General features: G+C 40.0%; 1 protein-coding gene across 1 annotated transcript; it reads right to left on the bottom strand.

Annotated features, from left to right (window-relative positions):
• Positions 1–23075, bottom strand: TAF15 (TATA-box binding protein associated factor 15). Its single transcript, XM_042791648.1, has 16 exons — positions 22960–23075; positions 18841–18877; positions 17691–17739; positions 17400–17490; positions 17204–17321; positions 14190–14473; positions 13273–13387; positions 5493–5527; positions 4900–4932; positions 4206–4315; positions 3895–4024; positions 2498–2587; positions 1045–1129; positions 869–954; positions 662–764; positions 1–361 (listed from the first exon to the last, which is right to left on the bottom strand). The coding sequence occupies exons 1-16, from the start codon at positions 22967–22969 to the stop codon at positions 334–336; spliced, it is 1404 nt and encodes a 467-aa protein (XP_042647582.1). The 5' UTR covers positions 22970–23075; the 3' UTR covers positions 1–333.
• Between the last annotated feature and the right edge of the window lie 1323 nt (positions 23076–24398).

Genomic DNA, 24398 nt, shown 5'->3' with positions numbered 1-24398 from the left:
TTTCACAAATAAAACAATCAGCATTTATTGCTGTATTACAAAACATTTCTTATTTTGGCAATGTTTGTACAGTTTATCCTCTTCCTTTTTAGGGCCTGTTGAAAAGGTATGGGTAGGAAGAAAAGAGGACAATGTTGAAGATTAAGATTAAATTTCAATGTCTTGCTTAAAGAGGAATCCTCCCAAACCACCCCAGTCCCTCCCACCAAAATAAAAATCCAGTTCCACTCAATTTCACTATTCCAAGAGGCCATGGGTGAAGCAGCAGGCAAAACTCTGGCAATTTCACTATCAAACGCATCAAGAAGACAAACAAAACATTCACAGTGATCTTCAGTATGGTCTGTTGCGTTGATCATTTCTGAAAGGGAAATAAAAAGTTATAAAGAATCCCTTAAGCAAATAACAAATAGTCCCTTCAGTCAAACATCTCTGCTCCAACTTCTGTGTATTCTTCTATGTTTAGATAGCCTTATCCAAAAATGTTCACAAAACACTCTCAACATGCAAACTGACTTTTCTCCGGAAGCTCTTATCTGTAGTTAATATTTTCATAGCACAGTTGTGCACGCACACCTAAACAACACTCTTTTCCTACAGTCCCTATCAGTTCCACAGTCTGTACGCTACACAACTAAGCCAGGGCAAAGAAACTGCTCACCTTCCTCCCATTTTACCACCATAGCCACCTCCCCAGTCACCGCCTCTGCCACCACGCCCTCGATATCCTCTCTCTCCTCCATAGCCACCTCTCCCACGAAAACCTGGAGGAAAATGCAAACCAACACATCAACCAAGTTTTTCAAAAAGCCGCAGATGACATTAACACTTTTAACACTTCAGAAGAGACGCAGTTGTTTTTACACACCTCCTGATGGACGCGAATCTTCTGGTCTAGGCTCACCACACTGGTTGCAGGAATTCCTGCGAGCGAAGTTCATATTACCACAAGCCCTAGAAAAGACAAGGATTCCCCAGATTTAGCTGCTAAGAAACTCAGAGAGCATACATGAAACACCACTGCCCAATTCAAATGACACTTACGGGTTAGGACAAACCCAATCACCATTTTTGGGCTCCCCACTTCTCCCCTGGAAGCCCCCACCTCTTCCATATCCACCTCGTGAACCTGTAGACAAAATTATAGTCAGAATAAAGGAGGGGAAGTGTCTACAACCTGTACATGAGAAACATTTATTAAGGACTGTCACAGGCTTCAGAACCCGTGACAGACAGACTTTTCAGGTGGAAGAAAGAGCGTTTAACATAAATATGCCCCTACTAGGCAAGCCTCTGAAACCATATTAGGAACTCTGAAACAGCAGGTAGTGCCAATGACAAAAAAATTGTACCACCATAGAATCTGGCATCTACTAGTTGATTTACTACTAGCTACAAGATAGCTAGAAGACTTGAGCAAATGACACAGAATTTTCAGCCACCACCAAATCTCAACCGCGTTTGGTGGCTTGAAGTTAATGTATCTGCATAGCTGAAATACACATGTTCATACGGACAGATTCATAACTTAAGCAGATGAGAAAAAATAAGAGGCAAGGATAGCACATGGTGGACAGAAAAATTTGCTCCACCACATATTTTATACATTCTTTTTCAGCAGTAAAAGGAAATTTGATCTGCCTGAATTGCCAATGGGTAAATATAAACCCACTATGTGCATTAATAATATTTCATAAAGATTTAACAATGTATAATATCAGTCACATATGGCCAGTCTTAGTCACAGAACAAAAATTTAACAACAACAAAAAAAAATCTGTCTGGATTAATGCCAGGAGGTATCTAACACAAGCACAGGGACAACACAGTTCTTGCTTTCTCCATCAAAAAGATTAAGAACTCTTATACCAATTGAAGTTCTTGAAGGATAATTTTTTTCATCAGACTACAAAACTGCCTGGTTTAAGAACTAAAATTTGTTGACAGCCTCTGCACAAAGCATGCTTCCTGTAAAATGGTAATTAATACCCAGTGGACTACTGAGAAAACTGTATCATGCACAGAATCAGGAAGATTAACATCTATTTAATTAAAGGAGTCAGATATCCAACTGCTGCTCTAAATCAGTAGCAGCTGAACAATTTACCCTGCTTACATACCATCTGGAAACATCAGAGTATCTCTGTGCTTCGCTGTAATAAGCAAATACTCAGTGGGAATTCGCACCTATATACACGGAAGCTGTACAGCCTCAACATCATTATCAACTATCTCTTTAAAAGCAATGCTCAGACATGATCTGGAGACTTCCTAGTTGAAAAGGAAAGCATAAATTCTGTGCTGTGCAAAAGACATTACGTATTTCGGTTTACTTAACTTGGTCCAACCTTTATTACTCCCTTTCATGGCAGAATCCCAAAGGCCCACATACTTTGACGAATCACTCCTTCAAAGTCAGCTTTTCTTTTATAAACCAGTAATAGGTAAAAAGCATTTAACTATGCAAAAACAAGGATTTCACAGATTTTAGTCCCACCTCGACGACCGCCACCTCCACCTCCTCTCATGAATTCAGGCCTTCTAGTTGCAAAAGAAACTTTGATAACATTGCCATTGAACTCTTTTCCTGTGGAAAGAAAAAGTGAGAGAAAGATCAATACAGCTCCCAAAAACACAGCAGCAAGTTCAGAAGAACAGAAGCGATTTGCATATATGGACTCTTAATACACAGGGAGCCTGAAGTAAATCACTTATTTTTGAAGATACTGGTCCAAATGTGAGATGGCAAACACTGAGGTACTTGCTAATTTCTCCATAAACCCAGATATTTCTCTTAATTTAAATGTGATCTGGAAGTTGCAATTTAACTAGACACATAAGAACATTTAAAAGATTTTTGGCCATGTTCATGGATAAGTAGTTCAGATATTAGAACTCTGTTTGCTCTTCCCCAAAGTCAAGTAACAAGGTTTTTGTACAATTCAGCAGCCAGCAGAAAAATTAAATACTCCCAAGTAAGTGAAAAACATGAACTTGTTAAATACAAAGTCTCAGTTCTCAATAGATATAAAGTTTATCACAGAACAAACAGGACTGCTTATGTGCCCAATATAGTCATATTTACTTTACTCTCCTAAACAAAAGTCAATTTGCATTTTATTAACAAAATATAAACCATCAAATAGCATGCCATGCCAGATTCTTTATGCGCTATCATTTCACACCAGATGCAGAGTGTCCTTTTGTTTCTGCCAATGTTACTAAAATTCTGTGAACACACAAGGTCACAGGAGCAGGCACGTCTCCCTCTCCTGCCCTCAAGTTTACTACTACAGAAGAGTATCACTATTTTCTGCATCAAGTCTGAAGAGTTTTATACCAATGTATTTCTAGGATCTGCTCTCTTCCTCCACTGAACCCATAATTTAAAAAAGCCCTTGCTCTTCATGGGGTATATACAACACATTTGGCACAAGATAGTCATAACCATTGCCAAACTCTAAAAATGCTACCACAACGCTAATAATATCAATACTAACCGTGCAGGAGATCCCCCCAGCTGCTAACACAGATTAAAGCTCTATTGGTCTGAACAAATTACGCTCTCCTGAGCGTCATGAACACCATCTCATACTTTGTGCAGGAATGATTTGAGGTACAGCAGCAAACCCTAACAATGTCATTACACATTTTTGGTCTTAAATCAATAGCTGCTGTTCTACCAGATGAGAAAGCCAGCACACACAAAATACCATGAAATAGAAGACTGTGTAAAAAAAAAAAAAAGTAGTCAAAAAAAATCCCACCCAAACAAACGAAAAACCAAAAGCCAAACAAAAAGTAGCATGGGGTCCCTCAGTGAGTTTATTGATTTGCTTCCTCCACTGCTTGTTAGATTCATGAATAACCAAAAGAACAGGTACTCTCACCCACCATCAAACCAGTCAATGGCTGCTTTAGCAGAAGGAGGGTCATCAAAAGATACTGTTGCTTCTCCCTTTGGTTTGCCAGTATCTTTATCTGTATAAAGATTTATCATAGGTTTGCCAGTCTTTTTGTTGGTCTGAAAAGAAAAATTTTAAATACCGATATTTAATAAATAACATTAATAATTAATAAAAATATTCTCAACAACTGCTGGCGACTCAGAGCGAGCATCTGCCTTGAATGATATCAGTAGATTTCCAATACAGTAGTTCCACAAGTCCTCTTCCTTCTTACCAATGTTTTCTCATTTCACATACCTTTATAATACCAATTTGTTTGAAATAGTCTGCCACTTGATCTGTTGAAACATCCTCTCCAAGTCCTTGCACGAAGATAGTGTTGTTATCAGAGTTGTCAGACTCTGAATCTATGAAGAAATAAGCTACATTTACTGCGCATTTTACTGGTAGCAACAGAAGCAACATGTTAAGCTCAGGTCTATGTTGCCCAGTAGCAGATCTTTAAATCCCAAAGACAACTTAACTGAAATAAAAGATGAGCAGAGAGCATAATTTTGAAGTTAACACCATCAACTTAAAAAATGCATGCACAGCACCTTCAGATGTTGCAGTATATCAAAGACTGAATACATTCAACAGCTGACCAGCTGTCTGCCACACACTCAACCTGTCTGTGCAGCTAGGACATCCAAACCCATCAAAGTAGTAAATGTTTTGATTAACACAATTTTAGCAGAAGTGTTATGGCAGTGAAAGCAGCTGTTTGGCTAAAGCAGATTCAAAGTTCATCAGCAAATTCTTACTTGCTGCCTGAAAAGACATCCATTCACATGCACTTTAATAAAATAAATTTATTTCAAGGAAGACAAGCTTTAGCCAAATTTCTTTTGAGCCGTGAGAATTGCAGCCACATCCATCTTTCTACACATAGATTTTAAAAGCAATGACCTAAGAGCTACAGTCCACTCCCACCCGCTGCTTGTTTTCTTACCAGCATCTGATCTCGGTCCATAATCCCTTTGACCTATGAAATGGGTTTAAAAAAAAAAAGAAAAATACTGTTTTTAGCAAAGCATTTTCAAGTGACTTTTTAAAAGAGAGTATGCATGTTATGCATCTAAGATCTAAAACATTAACCAGAGATTTAGAGACTACTTAGATTAAAACGTTCAACAGAAGGTGTCTGTAGGACGTTAACGTGTTCTTTAACTTGCAGCATGTGGCAGTTGCCACACTGATGCTATGCTGGTGTTATGTTGCAAATGCTGGTTGTCAGATCACCAAGCAGTTTACATTTTTTTTTTTTTTACCTCTAGTGCCTTTCTAAGAAGCATTTGTAACAAAAAATTTTAAAATAAAATAAAAAAAATAATCCAGTGAACGTCACTGTCTCCACAAATTCTTTCATGCAATTTGACAAAGTAGAAATCCAGTCTACTGCTAAAAGTTTGGCTATTAAAACTCATGAACACACCAGCCTCACCAAAACACTATAATGCTTCTACTAGATAGTAACAAGATATTGGTGGCTTTTAGATTTATACAGAATTTCCACTGAAACATTTTTGGATACTCGGCACTTACCACCGTAATTTTTGAAGCCACCACGGTCACCACCACTGCAGAGGAAAAATTGAAGAAATGATTTCTTCCTTAAGTCTCTATGTGCTGAGCCCAAGGCTCAATCTACAGTTAACTGATTACAAGTTGAGAGTTACTGTCTGGCAGCTAAAGCACTGTCTCCATGTTCTCCTCACTATTCATTCATGTTCAAGGATTAAATTACATGAAAGTGAATAATCTCACAGGGTGCTACACTGGAGAAGAGAAGCCCTAAAGAGTATTTTAAACTAAGCCATACACGTTGCTGTTTCAATACTTTCTCCCATCCCATAAGCCAAAATGACTGCTATTAAAAACTGTGTTTTAAAACAGAAACATTCTTTTCATGAAGGTTAACAGGCTTTAATTGTAGATGTAATTGCTACTTTGGAGTAATTAGTACTTTCCTAGAAGTAAGAAGAGCTAAAGTTAATTAACCTCCATTGTTATGCATTTATATGAGGGATAAATTAGCAGTATCAGCCATTCTCTGAAAAAGGGTCTGTGGGGACCTACTGTACTATTAGCACTTGGTATTACAGAGAAGGTGTGTGTATGTGAGCTTCAAAAGCAGAGGCCGTGAAGTTTTATTTCATTCATTCTGAAACCTGTGGCACAAAATGTAGACCAAGTTAAGAGATTACACACAGCAATTTTCAAAGGTTAGAAGGGACGTTACACCTCCAATTATGTGCATGAAAATAAACCCTCACTCTTTTCAATGTAAATGTTCATACTAGTAGGATTTTTCACAACCGCATTTTTAATTGCATCCACGTTACGAACACAGTATGATCAGTATTAAAAACCTTCAGGAACAATACAACCACTGGATTTTTTAGAAAGTCAATAACCAAGCGTCAGAAAGACTGTCTCCTACTGCCATGTACAACTGCCAGCTTGCCCTGCTTTGCATAGGGGACACAGCTGCCACCTGAAAATTAGGCAGGTTCACCTAATCCTGATAGCTTTCACGCTCAGCAGCTAAGATCAAGCCTGTGTAAATTCAAGCCCTGATGTAGAGGGCTATCTCCAGACTCTGGAACTATTGTGCCAGTACAAGTAGCCTCTTCACCAACGCGTTTTTAGAACTAGAAGTCACTCCAGGCTTTAATTCAATCTACTTGCCAACGCATCAGAGTCCAAACATGGGACACAAATACCCCAGCAAAAGGCAATGAAATAAAATTAGGGCGTAACTTCTTTGGCACTCTGTGTATCTGTTTTCTGCTACAGCAAATGCAAAGTCATGAATGGAAGGTACTGGTTACTTAATATTTATGAGATAAAATCTGCTCAAAGTAAGGGGACAAGAAAGAAATAAGGTTTCAACAGACATTAACAAAACTGGATTGAGACATTCTTTGAAGGGCGACTGACTTTCTGTGACAGTACATATAAGGAATATTAGGTGTTTGTCATGATAGACTATCACTTTTACTGGGACTTTTCTTAAAATAATTTTTTGCTGCAGATTTTAAATGGCTTCTCCACAGAAAAAATCTGAATGCCAAATTGCAGTGTCATTTACTCATCAGTAATTAATTCTGCTCACTAAAAAATTAATTAATTTTATATTCATTCTATATTCAGAGCTGGTCTTTATTCAAGGCTGGCTATTTTCAAGGACTGATGACAAAAACACAATGGTGATCTTAAAATTTACTGTAAGTATCTTTCTGCCACCTCCAATTCACTTCAGCTAAAAAAATCTCTTCAATATGACACAACAATTTTCAGTAGGATGCCTGCTCTTCTAGGATTTTAACTCAGAAATAACAACAGTGAATATATCAACCATGGAAATGTTATCAAAGTTTTCCAACCCTAGAACATGGTCCCAATTCATCAGGACAGCATTATCCAGGAAATGTTTTTTTTTTTTTTTTTCTGATTTTGAAGTATACAGCAGCAGAGACACAAATTAGAAAAACCCAACAATCTAAAAACATACAGAAAATAAGTTTATGACTAACACAGCCAGGATTTTACAGAAAGTGAGGATTTTGCAAAGATGTGGGGGTAAAAATGCATGCACCGTGATTCTGAGAAGCAATACAGTTGGATAGATAAAAAGTAAAGGAAGTCACAATCAAATGCCTGATTTCTAACTATGATACAGTAATTCTGCACCCCACATCAACAAGCGGAATCCACAATTTTTAATTAGTTTTCTAATTTATGTCTATAGAATTATGTTTTTGCCCAAGTATGCTTCAGCATGTTCTCTTCTGCTTAAGTCTCACACGACCACCACAACCAAAACCGGCATCAATTCAGTGACAGATACCTGTGATACAGATTAATGCTTTCCTCCACTTTTAAGTGTATTGGGTTTGTGTGTGGCAGGGTTTTGGTAGCAGGGGAGGGCCTACGGGGGTGGCTCCTGTGAGAAGCTGCTAAAAGCTTCCCCAGCTCCACGTCGGACCTGCCTGAGGCCAAGGGCGAGCTGGTCGGTGACGGTGGTAGCGCCTCTGCGATAACGTGTTTAAGAAGGGGAACCTGCAGCGGAGGGAGGAGTAGGAGTGAGGGAAACACCTCTGCAGACCCCAAGGTCAGTGAATAAGGAGCAAGGGAGGTGCACCTGAGCAGAGACCCCTCTGCAGCCCGTGGTGAGAGGGCAGGCTGTGCCCTGCACCCAGGGGAGTCACTGGCGGAGCAGATGCCACCCACAGCCCGTGGAAGAGCCCACACCGGAGCAGGGGGCTGCGCCCGAAGGAGGCCGGGACTCTGAGGGTGGCCCACGCTGGGGCAGTCTGCTGCTGGAAGGACTGCAGCCCGTGGGAGGGACCCACACTGAGCAGGGAAAGCTGAGGAGTCCTCCCCCTGAGGAGGAAGGAGTGGCAAAGGCAACAGGTGATGAACTGAACGCAGCCCCCATCGCCTGCCCCCTGCATTGCTGGGGGGGAGGAAGGAGACATATCGGGGGCAGAGCTGAGCCTGGGAAGAAGGGAGGGGTGGGGGAAGGTGTTTTTAAGATGTGGTAATGCTTCTCACTGTCCTGCTCTGGTTTGATTGGTGTGTTAGTGGTGGTGGTGTTCAAACTAAATTGATTTTCTTTCTTCCCCAAGCAAGCCTGTCCTTTGCCCATGACTGTAACTGTCGAGTGACCTCTCTCTGTCCTTGTCTAGACCCCCGAGCTTTTTATCCTATTTCCTCCTCCCCATCCCCCTGGGGTGGAGGAATGAGCGAGCAGCTGCATGGTGTTTTGTTGCCCTCTGGGCCAAAACCACATTAAGTTCCATTTCATATGTGATTTATAAAGCTGCAGTGTGTTACCTTCCTGAGATTGCTGGGCAAAGCTACCTAAGATCCCCAGGAGTTATGTGGATATGCTGCAGCAAGTGAGGTCAAACACAGAAACTGGTTGCAAGCAGCTGATGCCACAGTCTGAGATCTACCCCTCGCTGAGACCTGAACTCTAAGTCTCAATCTCAGCAACTATCAGTTCCCACACCATTGTCATAGAACGTATGGAAAACAGAACTGCAGTGTTTCACAATCTACTGCTTTACCAGTCTTGCACACAAACCAAATCAGTGGGTGACCAGATGGAGTTTGGGGTTTTAACAACCTATGTTAGAATCACGAACAAGTAGCTAAAATTCAGCAATGCCACCACCAAAGACAATAAAATAAGAGATTGAACTGCAAGCAGGCAAAATGTGTACATGACACCATTCATAGTGACAAAAACTTACTGCTATGAAAGAAATGTCATCAGATGTTCTTTTCTCCTAACTCAGTCATATATTTAAACATCACCTACTTGCACGTAAACGGAATTCATCTGAACATTGTTTACTTCAGGTGGGAATAACTTTCAATTACAGGCACAGTGACATGGAGAGCTGAACATTACAGATACAAGAAATATATTTTTAAAAAGTGATCATATATTGGCAGAGGAGGCACCGAGAATTCAGGAACAAAATTTCAGCCTCCAATATGCCCCTATGTCTCACCAAGCATGTGGAAGTTACATGTAAGAATGTATTTTTACAAACAAGAAAGGAATGCTTAGTGCACCAAGAAAGTCACTGACAGATGAGGGTTTCTTTTGCTGCCTATATTTACTGCCTCTGTTCATGTTTTTCCAAAGTCTATATAAGGTTAAGCTCAAACATATAAATTACAAGTCAAAATATTAATTCTGAACACAAACCGCACTGCTGTAAAAAACGTTTGTGCTAAGTCGTAGTTTCTTTATACCACAATAAGCTAATTTCCACTCACAACAGCTAATATAGCAATCACACTGCATAGGTAAGTTTTATTTATACATCAATATCAAATCTGCACAAGAGGAAAACAAACAAAGAAATCTATGCTGAGCAAAGCTAGGATTTCTATGACAAATCCTAACGCAACAACAAACCCTTTTCTAAACTGCATTTATACAGTTCCACCAACACAGACTGCATGAGCAGATTCAAAGGCAAATCTTCTCCCACTTAATCCACAGATTCTAAAAGAAGGGCAGTGTCACAGCTATGGCTACTGGACTGCCTGAACAGCTTTTCCAAGATGAAAGAAAAAAACCTGCTTTGTGTTGCTACTGTATTTCCCACTTATGTGCTTAACCAAAACAATTCAGTCCCACAACCACAATGAGCAATTAACTCCTTACCTTTTGGATGAGAACTCTAACAGAAAGGTGACTTACTCTACAAGGAAACTTGGAGTAAAACTCTGCATTCTCAAGACCTGGTGTACCTGCTTTCTAACCAAAAGAGCTCAAAGATGAGACTCTTCTACTATCAGTTTTAAAGAGAGAAAAGATTTTGCTTCTTAGCCAAAATACAAATCATCGAGATCATCAATTTTTCAAACTTCAAAATGAAAGGGTGGAAAAATTCTTCTAAAATCCCAAAAGAAATCTGAATAATAATTTTGAAACCTGTAGTTAGTAAGATTAAAAAGTGAACATCTGACGCATAAGAAAATGTTTATTCTCTATCATAATAATATCATCTAGGGAATCTGAAAAGTAATTTCTCAAAAGATATTTTTTTCCTCAGTGCTGCATGAATTTGCACAGGCACAAAAGAAAAATGAGTGCTGAAAGCATTTATTACAGTACATATTCAATTCATTCTAGTTTTCAGAATAATGATTCATACCTTAACATTACCAACTATGTTTTGAAGCACTTTTATAAAAAAGTTATGCAAAGAAATGAAAGCTCTCAGAATTTAAAAATGCTGATTCGATTTTGCCCCAAGTATTCCAGAATAATTTTCTGCATTTGCAGACTGCTCTGAGAGGTTTTCATGCAGGGTAAGTTTATACAGGCCAATGTAGCTCCCAAGAATCTTGTGGGAGAATTGATGTTGCAGCCAAAGTCACCGCGTCCCAAGCACAGGACAGTCAGCGATGATGCTGGTAAACAGGATGGGTGGCCCAGCACTACAGAGGAGATTAGGCAGCGCAGCTGTAAGAACACCAGCAACTGGGTAATGCTCTTACCGACCAGCATAAGCTGCAACAAGTTCTCCCTGCCTTTAAATGCCAGTCAAGACAAAACTTTTATTACTAGCTAACACAGAAGATTAATTCGCTATGATCTCAAGTTAGCTATTAGGATTTTTTTTTGTAATGTCAAGGAACAATTTTTTTTTATGTTGATAGAACTCATTTACACATTATTTTCTAGCCACTATAAAAATCAAAGCCTATGTTATTAAAGCTGTACAAATATCTGCATAGACAAGATTGTTTCCTGATGGCTATGGCATTTTCACAATTTAACGGTAAGCATTAAAATGTGATCAAAGTAAAAAACTGAAAATGATAACTAGTTACTGGAGATAGACTTGACACAAGCTGCTTTTGAGGCAGGGGGGAAACACCAATGAAACAAAACTAACCTGAAAGCCCACATTTTCACGGGACTAAACATGATTTCTTACCTTATTAGAAGTTATTTTCACTTTGATCATACAGCTTGTTATTTAATTTAACTTTTTACACTTTTCTAATAAGCATAACTTTGGTAAAATATATGTCAGAAGCAGAATCCTCCATCATAATCATGTGGAAAGATGGAATAAACATGTATGACACTGTGGTAAAAATTTCACTGCAAACGGCATTAAAGACTGCATCACTTAACAGAAGCAGACAACACTTCTTAATAAAGGCCTTCCCACTTTGCTGTATTTTCCCCCCACTTCTCCATTCACCTCCGCTCTTTTCCTTCTTTTGGCTTGCAAGCCCACCACATGGATGTGTGAATAAAATTTTTCTTACATTTTGGAAAAATATGGGAAGAGGCTTTATTTTCACAGACATTAATTTATCTTACTTTATCTCGCAAAAACAGAAGTTTGTTTCAAAGCGATAAAATCTACCAAAAGTATGTTTTTTGAAGCTCACATTCATTTCTCTTATTGGAAAGGGCTCACCTATAAACAGTTTTTTTAAAAACACAGCTTTTGTCATAGGAATATGGAAAATCCTCGTTCACATAGAAAAGATAATTTTAAAAAATTGTTCAAACTGAAAACAAACTTAGAAATTACTTTGATAGTTAAGTTTATATTATATAAAACCCCAGCAAAGTGTAACATAAAATAACTACTAATACACTTTTGCAATTGTGCTACCACACCTAATGAGCGGAGATAGGGTCCACTTACATCATCAATGCTACAATCTGGGACGACCTTAGGAGCAGGCAGATTTTAAATATGGTTTAAAAATAAATATTTTTAAAATTCACCAAGTCTTATCACACTTTGGATTATTTTATTTAAATGAGATCAGTTCAAACAAACAGCACTGTATATAATTAGAGTTCTTCATCTGGAGTTCTAGCAATAACCCAGGACTGTGTAGCCTACTAAAGGGTAAGTGGTGCTGACAAACATCACTTCAAAGCTCACTGGAAGCTTCAACATTCTTGACTTTGCATCAAGGAGCACTCTGCACCTCCAACCATTTCACAGAGGTACACAAAAGGGAAGCCAACTGTGATAGTTTATTAAGAAATAATAATGTCATTTGGCCTAATTCAATAGCATTTAAAGCAAAGGTCTCAGTCTCTCAGACCTATGCACAAAATCATCCCCAAGCAAAAAATTAAACATGTGCATAGATTTTCTTAACAAGAACAGGGCCTAAGGCAATGGCAGAAGGGGTAACAGTATTGTTAGCATTTAAAATCTACCTAAAATGTGTTTAGACTGACAGCTAAACCATTAATAAAAACTGTATTTTAATGAAAGATTAAAATTGTAAAAAACAGTAAAGAACGAGTAATGTTATTACTTAATTACTACTAAATTTTTTAGAAAGCAGAAAGGTAATTAGCCAACTTGAGCGTAATGATTTGTCACTGTAAAGTCAAAATAATTCCCTGCTAAAATGTTAGCTAGTTTAGCTACCAATTTTATAAAACTTTCTCAATCCCTGGGTGTTGGTTTTCTTATCATTGAAAACAACTTTTTACAGGTTTTAAAACACTGTATTTCAAGGGATGGGCTCAGGCAGTTTTTTTTATTGCAACTCATGTGAATAAAATGCAGCTATCTGTCCTACCCACCAAATTCTTGGTCTCAATCTATCTGAACCTAAAAGCTTTTCCTAGGCAAAATGCATTTCTGTGCAGTGCAGAAAGGTTTAATTTTAGAAACCTTCCATTTTTGGAAATCTAAATCTGAACCGCATTAGGAACAGACATAGTAAACAAATATTAAAACCAGCTAAATAATAAGAAACAAGGGTAAGGAACTGCAGGCACTGAAATGAGATCACTTACCTATATCCAGACATATGACCTCTTCCATCCACGTCATATCCCCCTCTACCTCCTCCCTGTGACCCGCCATATCCTCTATTATCTTCTCCATACCTACTCTTTTCACGACGATCATCTGGAGGAATGAGTAAAACAAAACAAAACATGAGTAAATTTTAGTGCAAACTGCAGTGCATTGAAAATTTCCACCCTACAATTTTTTTTCCCCTCCCTCTCAAGTCTGCCATTTAAATCTGGAAAGTATCAACTCCTAAACCTCTCTTAAATTATCTACGCCACAAAGTAATGGAGCAAAGTTTGATTTTGTTCCAGTTATTGCCCTTGGCTTCCAGGGATACAAGGTATCTCAGAATGTAAACACTCTGTACTTTATTTACACTCCATTTTCCAAATCTTAAAGACACATTGTCTAAAATACCTTCCCAGTTTGTAGAAGACATAACTGAAGACAGAACAAGGATAAAGAGTGTGGGCTGTGCCACCTGTGAGAAGTTACTGCAAAAGAAGGGTTGATCTTAAACTTCTCATTTCCTTCTATCTCAGAATTCACTTAGACAGAGTAAAACAGGAAGGTGAAGGGCAAAAGCTCTTCATGACTCATCGAGACATGTCACCCTCATGCAGGAAGAGAGTTGAAAACAGCTTAGAAGAAAATTCCGTCTAGAATCTGGAGAACTCAGGGAGATGGACTCTGCAAGGCTGCCTCCAACAAATGCAAACGGGGCCCCAACAATTTTTCATCCCTGCATAATGTTTTGAAAGTCTTAACAAATAAAACATTCCCAAAAAATATCAACATGGCAAAAGAGTTTTAACTAGGCATCAAAGCAACTGCCTGTGGAAGGAAATCCAACTATTTCACAGTGCTTCTGGCTCAATTTTATTAGCCAATATTGAATTCAACCTGTGAATTTTACCTTGGCTGTTGTGGCTATAGCTTCCCTTCTGAGACTGGTAGGATTGCTGAGAATGGCCATATGAGCTTTGGTGCTGGTTATAGCCTGACTTTTGGTCATATGAACTCTGGTGGCCATAGCCCGACTGCTGGTCATATGAGCCCTGGTGGCCATAGCCCGACTGCTGGTCATATGAGCTTGACTGCTGGTCATAAGAGTCTTGGTTTTGTCCATAGCTTGACTGCTGGTCATAAGAGCTTTGGTGCTGACCATAGTTTGACTTTTGTTCATAAGAGCCTCTTCCACTTAAAATAAACAGAATTTGTATTAATAGCTAAATGTTCACAGAATAGAGAGCAAAATAATGGCTGAAAATTCATGACATTGCTACAATTTCCTAGTCACAGTTACCTCCCAGTCATTACTGGCATATGGATAAGAAAATACTCCATGTTTCATCTCTGTTGGGATATATCTGGCTTCCAATAAAAGCAGGAAGAAAACTGTTACCATTGCTTTCAAGACATCCTGTTTCCACTGCAAATATAACTTAAGAGAATCACTCCCTTTACATATCTAGTACAATGCTTACTTTCTCCCCGCTTCCCAGTAGGATGACAATGGCTAATGGATAGCCCATGACCTGCTAAATGCCAAATCCCTCTCTACAGAACTGCAGGAAGACACCTGCTGCTCAAGTTGTATTGCACAGCTGATACTTGCTGCCTACAAAAAAAAAAAAAAAAATCCCCAAATTTTGCTTTCACTGAATTGCAACCTTTTTCTGGGCATTCTACCATTTTGTCAAGAACTCTCCTAACTCTTGTGACGTCCTCTGATGTACTTGCAGTTCTTCTCACTTCAGTGCCATCTACATATACTATCCCACCAACTTTCAGCAGCAGCATTGACCAATACCACATCTAGGATACTCCAACACAGCGTGGCTACACATTCTAAGATGGAGTCATAACTCTTCTCTGACTGATAACAACTCTATAGCAACCACAAAGAAAGGTCACCTAAACCATAATTCCCTAGGCTACTTCAGCATCCAAAATAGAAACAAAAGTATTTTGAAAATCTTGATATATGAGAGAATAGTTCCAGTTGGGTTACCCTTTCACAGCAAGACATTATACAAATTCATGAGAAATAAATTACATCCAGGAAACACTGGCTGTTATTCATACCTTTGATTTCCCACTGGGTATTTAGTTGCAGCTTAACTGTATTATTTTTTCCGTAATTTAAATTAATCATGGACCTCTGTCACCCTTTCTTCTCTTCCTACTTTGGCTCTTTTTCAAAAGATGAGGTACTATATTTGCCACTCTCCAGCCTTTGGAAATCTTACATGCTAGCCAAAATGTCTCAAAAACAAACAAAAAAGCACCTACAGAAAGTTTCCACCAGCTTTCTGAACCACTCTAAGATGAAGTCCATTGGGTCCAACCAATGTCAAAATATCCCATCCATGTAAATACCATCTAATTTGCTCTCTCCCAGTTCTAGCCTAGATCTCAGCTTTAACTTTACTAATCCCAGTGACAGAACTTGCAAAGAATTTTGTTAATATCTTCACTTCAAAAAAAAAGTCAGCTCCACTTTAGCCTTTGCACCATCACCAACAAAACTGGTGTGAAGTTGACAGCATCCACTATTGGCTAGTTTTCATTCTCTCCCTCCCTTTTAGGTGTGAGAACTACAGTTTTGTGGCCATCCTCTTCAAAGTTGTTATCATTTGATCTGTCAGTTGCTCCTTTCTTGTTACAATCATACATTGAAAAGTTTTCCTCCAATGCCTTTTCTTCATTTTCTTGGTCAAAACCAACTTGTTGGAGAATCTATGCCCTACTGTATTTTTTTATCCACTAGATGTTTACAGAGTGAAAAATTAGATTATTGGCTAGTCCTGTACCTTTGTACAGCTCTAATAAATGCTCAGAAAACAAAGCAAAGCAGAACAAAACTTAACCACGTTCCTGCCTTCTTTAGGGATGTGAAAAAGACGCTAGGGTGTGAGCAACAGCACCTACGGCTGACAGACTAAGCCCTTGCTTGTTTGTATTAAGATGTTTTGTAATAATAACTACAAAAATAGAAACCAAGCGCACGTTTGCTGAAGTCCAGACTGTTTTATCAGCTTGTAAAACCCCACAAAAATATTTGGACCTTGGACACAAGAATGAGGTTTAGTACATGACAGTGTATTTTAAAGAGGTCACATGATCCTCAATAAAGATCTAACGCAAGCAGTAACCTTGGGGTGTATGTATGCAGCTTGTAAATTAGATAATGAACGTATTCTAGTGCCAAGTGGCCTTTTAAGTTATTACAGGAAGTTGGTTTGTATTTTCCAACATACTTTCACCGTTGTATCACTAATCCTCCTGAAATTGATTTGAGCACAGCATCACTTAACAAGTAAAACACACTTGCAATAGCATAAAGTACTGAATCAGAGTGCGGTATGCATATGCACATTTCAGTTATTGATGAGACATGACGTTTTGAGAATCCTACTTGGCTGGAAAAAGAAAAGATATTTCTTAAATTACATTTCTGAATCCTTTCCTCTTTCACCAAGAAAAAGCATTCTAAGTCAGAAAACAAACCTGCAAATCTAAGAAAGAATAGCTAAGAATTTCCTTGCTAACAGCTTATTTGAATTTAATAAGAGTACTGTAAGTTTATACAAAAGAATGTGATTCCTAATCAAAATACTTTTTCCTAAACAAAATACTCTCTACCAAGTCCATTCTTCGCTGTAGTCACAATCCAAAGACTTCCTAAAGTGCATCTCCCTGTACAACTTGACTTCAAAACAACTGCATCCATCCTTCTTATATAATGAAATACTCTTCCCTTAACTCCTGTTCTTTCAAGCATTAAAAATGTCTTAAGACTGTGGATTTTCAGATGTTTGTCATTTTTTTAGCAAGGAAAGCAGGAAATTTATTATAGCTCTAGTTAAGAAGGTACAACTACTGAACAGTACTTTAACTATATCCTGTTAATCTGTGCTTCCTTACCCTCTAGACGACCCTTTCTGCTGCCCCTGACTGCCATAAGACTGCTGGTTGTATGAGCTCCGATTCTGATTTTCATAACTGGATTCATCATTGTATCCCTGGGAATCTTGTCCATAACCTGGAAATTGAGGAAGAACATTTTTAGTAAATATTCACCTTTTAATGACTGTTAATGAATGTAACAAGCTAGCCAAACCTGTTTGATTTTGTCCATAGTTTCCATGATAGCTTCCATAGTTCTGTCCATAGGAGGAATTGTCTCCACTCTGCCCATAACCAGAATATCCCTGTAATTTCAAGAACACACTCAAATAAATGTAATTTCCACAGTAGGTAATTACAGTTTTCCTTTGCTAGACACAACTGTAAACATCAAGCACAGCTGAGAATGGACTTCTTCCTGGCCCAGATATGGTCACCCAGGAGCAATTATTTTTACTCAAGGAACCCCTGCTTTGAAAGACTCTATGTTTTTTTTTCAACTTACCTGTGCTTGTCCATAATATTGACTGCTCTGATTGCCATAGGACAAATAGCTGTAAGAGAAAAAGGCATTTAGTAAATGCTTACAGTGTCCTTTCAAGTAAAGGTATTTTTGGTGCTATTTTAAGTTACTTTTTATTCCAAAATAGGTGTTTAATCTGAATACTGCAGTTGTAGGCATATTAGAACTGCATCAATAAACTAGTGGTCACCACCACAGTTGACTGTCAGAAGTCTGAAGAGCTTATTTTAATTTCTGCTCTGTTTCAAATTTAAAGTACATGGGAGCTGGGCTTATTGTAATTTGACAGATTCTTCAGAATCACAGAAAACATCATATGAAACCAAGGAATTTTCAGTTTTTCAGTATATTCTTACAGAGCTAATTTTATTTTAATCAATTACTGTCGATTTGGCATTTGTCAGACTTCAACTATAACATCATAAAAAAACCACACTAGCTTTAGATTATACTTACTCATTATTCTGCCACTAAGACTTCATGAACTGACAGAAGAACCATGCGCTGAAACTCATATCATACTCAGATATAAACTCAAACTCAACAGTGCTGTATGCAAAGAGCCTTATGACTTTCATTAGCACAGTCAGTATTAGCAGTGATTTTCATACTTCCATAAAAATGCTTTTGTTTCACCGCTTAAAATATCCCTCTCACCACTTGTAGCTATTTTACGAACTGGCTTTTAAATTTTACAATTATGAACAGTCATCAGAGGGTTTTAACAAAAATTTCCCTCCAACGGGAAAATAAAATGAAAAAGTTAAATTTTACATCCATATGGCCGACCATCTTTACACTTGTATAACCTTTGACTAAAATCTTTGTGAACAGCTTAAGGCAGTTATGTGAAAAATATTTCTCCATATTCATGACATTTCAAAAGTTCTTACTAATAAGAGATGTCATTCCACTTTAAACCTATTAATTATCTTCTCAGGAATATACACATTTTTTTCTGTTTTATAGGGCATCTTAATAAAGGCCCAGAGCAGCAAGCTCTCTGCACCCGTAACTCCAAAAACATACCGACACTGTATCATGCCCAGAGATTCAAACATCATGCTGGGAATACTAAATGGCCTTCTATTTTGCAGATTTAATTGCTAACAGCAAAAAAACCCACACATACCTCTGCTGGCCCCCAGACTGACTGTAACTTCCAGAATCTAGAAAAAGAAGTAAGTCATATTGAGAACTTCTAGTTAATGTTTTATTCCTCTACTTACTATAAGAGGAAGGAATCTGGGGAGAGGGAGAAAGGTTCAAGTACACTGGATAATGCAACTACTTTCCCTGCAGAATGAGACCGCTTATTCTTTATTAACAGAAAAGAAAATGCTGAGACTAGGAGAACAAGATCACAGAAGCACAGGGTGCAGGGGACAGAACACAGGTATATCCACTACGAACTTTTCCATTTTGAAGGATCTGAATTATATTTCTAAGGCATCTCCAAATATTTGGGACTGCACAACCCCCTCTAACGGCTACTGAATACAGTGCCATCATCAATGAACAGAATGCAGCAGTTTAATTAATCAAGAAAAGCTAAGTAGATCAGTCCTACCGAGGCCTTTTTTTAAGATGCCATAAGAAAGCTCTGCCTAGCTAAAGGGCATAAACACAGGCAGAATGTGGAGGTGCAAAATCAGGGATGGAGGAACCATGACATTTTCCTTCCCCCATACAGCAAAAGGAGAAACATTACTGATAGCTCAAACCATACAAAAATTCATTTACACAATACAAGTCGTTCAGGCAGGTACTATGAATATTATTTCCAACTAATGTAAACATCAGTTATTAAGGAAATTTATTTTTGAAACACACTGGAAGACTATGCATTTCAAAATATGACCTCAAGTTAAAAAAAAATTCACTGAAATGGTTTGACATGTATTTAAAGTATAGCATCTGATTTGCAAAAGCTATCACCATTATGAGAAATCCTTCTACCTACTAGCTGGAATTCAGTTCTTAAATAGGGTGCTTTGTCTTTATTGATTTAGCTTATCATGTTACTTTATCTTGTTAACTGCACAATGATGGATTTCCTCATCTTCTGCAAAACTGCAAGTTTTTATGTGTTAAAAGCTCTTATTATACATAGGAAAACACACATTCCTACCAATTTAGTTTCCCAAGCCAGCTACATGTAATAGATGCAGACAAACATAACACACATGCATTGCTCCATCAACCTCAGACCCTGCAGAAATGAGATTGTCACGAGCAGGCTTCAACTCTTCAGAGATACCCACACGCCCCAAGCCGCTCTGCGCCCTACCAACTTCTTACACAGACTGTCAATCTCACTTTCTATGCGGGCGACTCAATTCCTCTTGACATTTTGGATTGAATTTCTCACCTTCTTGTCAAAACACAAACACCTTCTTCATTTCTCCACCAGCCTCACCAGTACTGTCGCTCTGGATAACAGCCCTGCAATTTTCCCATTCCTTTCAAATCACCTCAAGAATTCATACAAATGTTGTGGTGCCACAGTCTAATAAAAACTATTAGGAACTTCTGCATTTTCATCCCTGATTCCAGTCTTTCCCCCACACTCTCTTTCTAACCTCTATGCCTAGAGCTGACTAAAAAGCCGAAACTGAGAATGACAATGCAGCATAAATGTGAAAAACTAGAAACTACCATAACCATTTTCCAATCAAAACACTCATCAAATTGCTGAAAGTCTGTTCATTATACCTCCCTCATCTGGTTATAAATCCAATCCCACCAGTACTTACACATACACTTAAACACATGCATCTATACTTGCAAGATGAGGATATCATCTAAGCTATTCAGACATGAAGCAGCATTTTTAATGGTAAAGCATCTCCTCAAAGCAACACAAAGCAAACATCAAATTTCATATTCTGTAAGAGTAATATCTACCAAAAGCTGAGATGAAATAATATTTCATTTCACACATCCTATAAAGCAGTTTCACTCAGATGTGAAACATTCTCCTCCTTTTGCATTGCTACACAAATATTTCATTGCCTTTTCATAATGAAAAGCAACTAAAAAACAATGTAAAAGTTCAACTCAAACACATTTATTGTTTTTAATGAGATGAAGGTCAAATTTTCACATTATTTCAATTTAAATGATCACAAAGACTACTATTAAATAGGTAACCACATTTTAAAACTATGGTTGAACTCTAAAATATATATGTTATTAATGCTGCTAATTAAAGCAGAGAATATTAATTCTTGTATCAGAAAGAATTCTTCAGTAAGGATGTAATTAGCTATAAACTGAAGGACTACGTTTACTTTCCTTAGCTTCTCCCTTATGAACTTCTGCCAAACCATAAAATTTTGGAAAAAGGTTGAAAGCAAACAGATAAGGAGCCCGTAAAACATGAATATGCAGAATCAGAGGAATTGCCTTTATTTATGCATTTTTCTACATCCTTTGATGGACCTCTTAGTCTATGGACTTCTGATCAATTTATTTTGGTGGAGTCAATGGGGACAAAAGTCTAAGTATTGTTGGAAACAACAGATAGCTTATTCTGGAAATTCCTGGATACACAGACATTTTTTTACGAATGTTTAAAAAGCTCATGGGAAAATATCCTGTGAATGAAGTGGGGCAGAGCAGACCAATCACCTTGCACTGCTCAGGAAGCGTGTTCCTCTTAGAATAGAAGAAACTGATGTGTACATTTGAAAACTGAAGTTCTCGTACAAAGTAATCCATATAAAGAAGAAGCACTGCTTCTATAGTATTCTCAACAGAGAAATAATCTTGTTTGAACATCCCCATAGAGTGAAAACACAGGAGACACTCAGGTGCTTGAGTGGCAAATACCTGAAGCCTGTGAAGAAAGTGGTTTTAGTTTACTGCCAAACTTTCCTCATGTACTAGAAGACTTCATGGTCTGAGGTCATTTTACGGTACCTTCAGACATGTTTTATTCTCATAGCAAAGGGCTGTCCTTGCAATAAAGGAGTTCTTTAACATACCTTGCTTTGCTTTCTTTCTATTCTCTATCATTCAGATACATGACGTAAAACAACACTAAAATGGCTCAACCCTAACAAAACACGGCTTACTTCACAAAGCACTTACTGCCCTGGCATTTTTTATTCTCATCCTGGGGTACACCACCTATCCATGGCTTCACAGGGGCATCACTGCAGGTGGGACTGAAACATTTTCACCTCAAATGGGATGAAGAAACTGCAACATGATGTGCCCACAGGAGCCTCAGAAGCTGGGCTGTGTCAAACCACCTGGGACAGCAGACATACTGTCTCCAAACTCAGCTAAAGGCCTCCGCTAGGAAAGAATTACAGTCAGTGCATTTTTAAGCCTACAACTGAGGGGCCGTGGAGCTCCCCCCTTCGCTATACTGGTCCCCTCGGGGCGGGGGTGCTGCTAGAGCAGAATGAAGAGCAGATGCAGCAGATACAGGCACATAAAGGTGGGTCCGATGCTGGGGGGCCGGGCAGGGATGTCTCATGCTAAGGGAGGGCGGGAGCACACAAACCATGCTGTGGGGAGTGGCACGGCCGAAAAGCGGGTCCACATCTCACCGGGGGGGGGGGGGGGGGGAAGGAGACACGACACAACCCAGAGCGGGGTCATATACGGGGGAAGGACTGTGACCCAAAACGGGGGAGGCTTACATCTCACATGGGAGAGAACACGACCCAAAGTGGGGGGGGCTTACACTGAGGGGCATGAACCAAAACGGGGTCCACATCACACCGGGGGGGGGGCGGTGTAACAAAACCCAAAGGGGTGGGGGGAGATCCCACACGCAGGGAGGTGCCTAGATCCAAAAGGGGGTTTTACATCCCCCGCAGCACCCGAGCGGGCGACCCCAGGGGGACCCTGACCCCCTCACGCCCCCCACCCCACTGCGACACGGGGAGGGGGGGGGGGACGGACACTGGCCACGCCCCCGGCCGTAAAGGGGCGGGGCCACGCGGGGGCGTGGCTCCCCTCCCCCTCTCCATCGGCTGCAGGCGGGTGGTAAAAGGGGGGGCGGGGGTGAGGCGGTGTGAGGGGGGAAAAGGGTCGCGTCTCCCCCCCCCCCCCCCCCCCCAGATACGGCCGCGGCCTTTTCCACCTGCGACACACGGCGCTCGCCCACCACCTCCCGCGATTAAGTGATGAGAAGCAAAGCCGCCACCAACACACGCAACGCCCCCACCTCTCCCTCCCTCCCTCCCTCCCTCCCTCCCTCTCCCCTCAGCCCGCCGGGCCTGGCAGCCCCTACCCGAAGCCATGGCGGCGGTTCAACCGGGCTGGGGGAAAACGCTGCAGGAACGGGGCCCGAGCGCCGCGCCGGCCGCGCGCACCCCCGGGCACCCGCAGCTCGCGCGGACTGCGGGGCCGGGCAGCCAATCCGCGCGCGCGGCGCCTACCACTCTCGCCTGGGGGAGGGGGGAGCGTACCAAGTGACGGCGGTCGGAGGGGAAGCGGAGGGGTGGGTGTTGTACCAGCGGCGAGTGCTCGGAGTTGTACGGGCGGGCTGGGTTTTCGGGGGCGGTGCAGGGAGAGGCCGGGAATCCCTTAAATTAGTTTAATTAATGAACAGGAGGTGCTTGGTGAGGGTGCTGGGAGGGAAGCGGGGGGGCTGGAAGCCGGGCATCCGCCCCAGCAGCACCCCCCGGGTCTCTCTCGGCGCCCTGATTGTGCATCGCCCTTTGGGCCGGAGGGGGCTGCCGGCGTTCCGAAAGGGAATTCACCACGCCAAACTTCACAGCAGCCGGGGGGAAAGGTCCTCGCTACGTTTTGGGCGTGCCCAGCCAGGAAAAGAAGTGAGATGCTAAAATGGAGTTAAAGAAAACATCCAGAATCTGGGTCCTAAAGAGAAAAACAAAACAACACACACACACAAAAAAAAACAACCAAACAAACAAAAACAACCAAAAAAAACAGGCTTGCTAGGATTTCTTACTCTTAAAAAGGCAAATATTGACTTGGAGAATGACTTTCTAGGGAAAGGGATCATGATCTTGGAAGCCACATCTCTGAAACGAGCCATTGCTTCAGAAAGGAAGATTAATGAGAAACGAGCTGAAATGACGGCAGAAGCCACGTTGGTTATTTCATCTGATCGGGTTTTTTAGCGGTCATATTTCTTGTTTCAGATCAAGCTACTTTCTTGCAAGAGTTGTAGAGGGAAAGTTAACAGTTGCACATTTTCTGTCTAGTCACAGTCTGCAGGTGCATCAGCTGGGAAAACGGTGAGTGCAGCGAGGTTTTACCCTGCTGTGTTTTTCTTTTTTTTTTTTTTTTTTTTTTTAAAAAAAAAAAAAAAGGCGCTGAAGAACATTCTCTGATTTCAACTGAATGGATTAAGCAGATTGGCAACAAAGTTGAGCTGTTTCTTTCCCTCCTGGGTGCAGCAGTGGGAAGCAAATCCCAACACCACAACCTAAAATAAATTTCTTCAAAACAAGCAGTGACTAGAATGATTAATTTAAAAAAAGAGGTTGAGCTGTCTGCCCATCTTTCAGTTTCTCCTTGAAAAACTTCATCTCTTCCAGCCACAATGTCTTCTGTCATGCCATGAGCCTTCCTGTGACTGCAACAACCTGGGACCTCACAAAGCTGCCTTCGTAATGCACCATCGGGATTAGGGCAGATCCTAAACAATGCACAGAGCCTCTCAGTGCCTTAACATTCCTCAGAGATTAAAATGAAAAATGG

The sequence above is a fragment of the Tyto alba genome, unplaced genomic scaffold, assembly GCF_018691265.1.
Source record: "Tyto alba isolate M040663 unplaced genomic scaffold, T.alba_DEE_v4.0 Super-Scaffold_19, whole genome shotgun sequence".
In the NCBI taxonomy this organism is placed as follows: Eukaryota; Metazoa; Chordata; class Aves; order Strigiformes; family Tytonidae; genus Tyto; species Tyto alba.
This window is presented reverse-complemented; position numbering and strand designations above follow the sequence as displayed.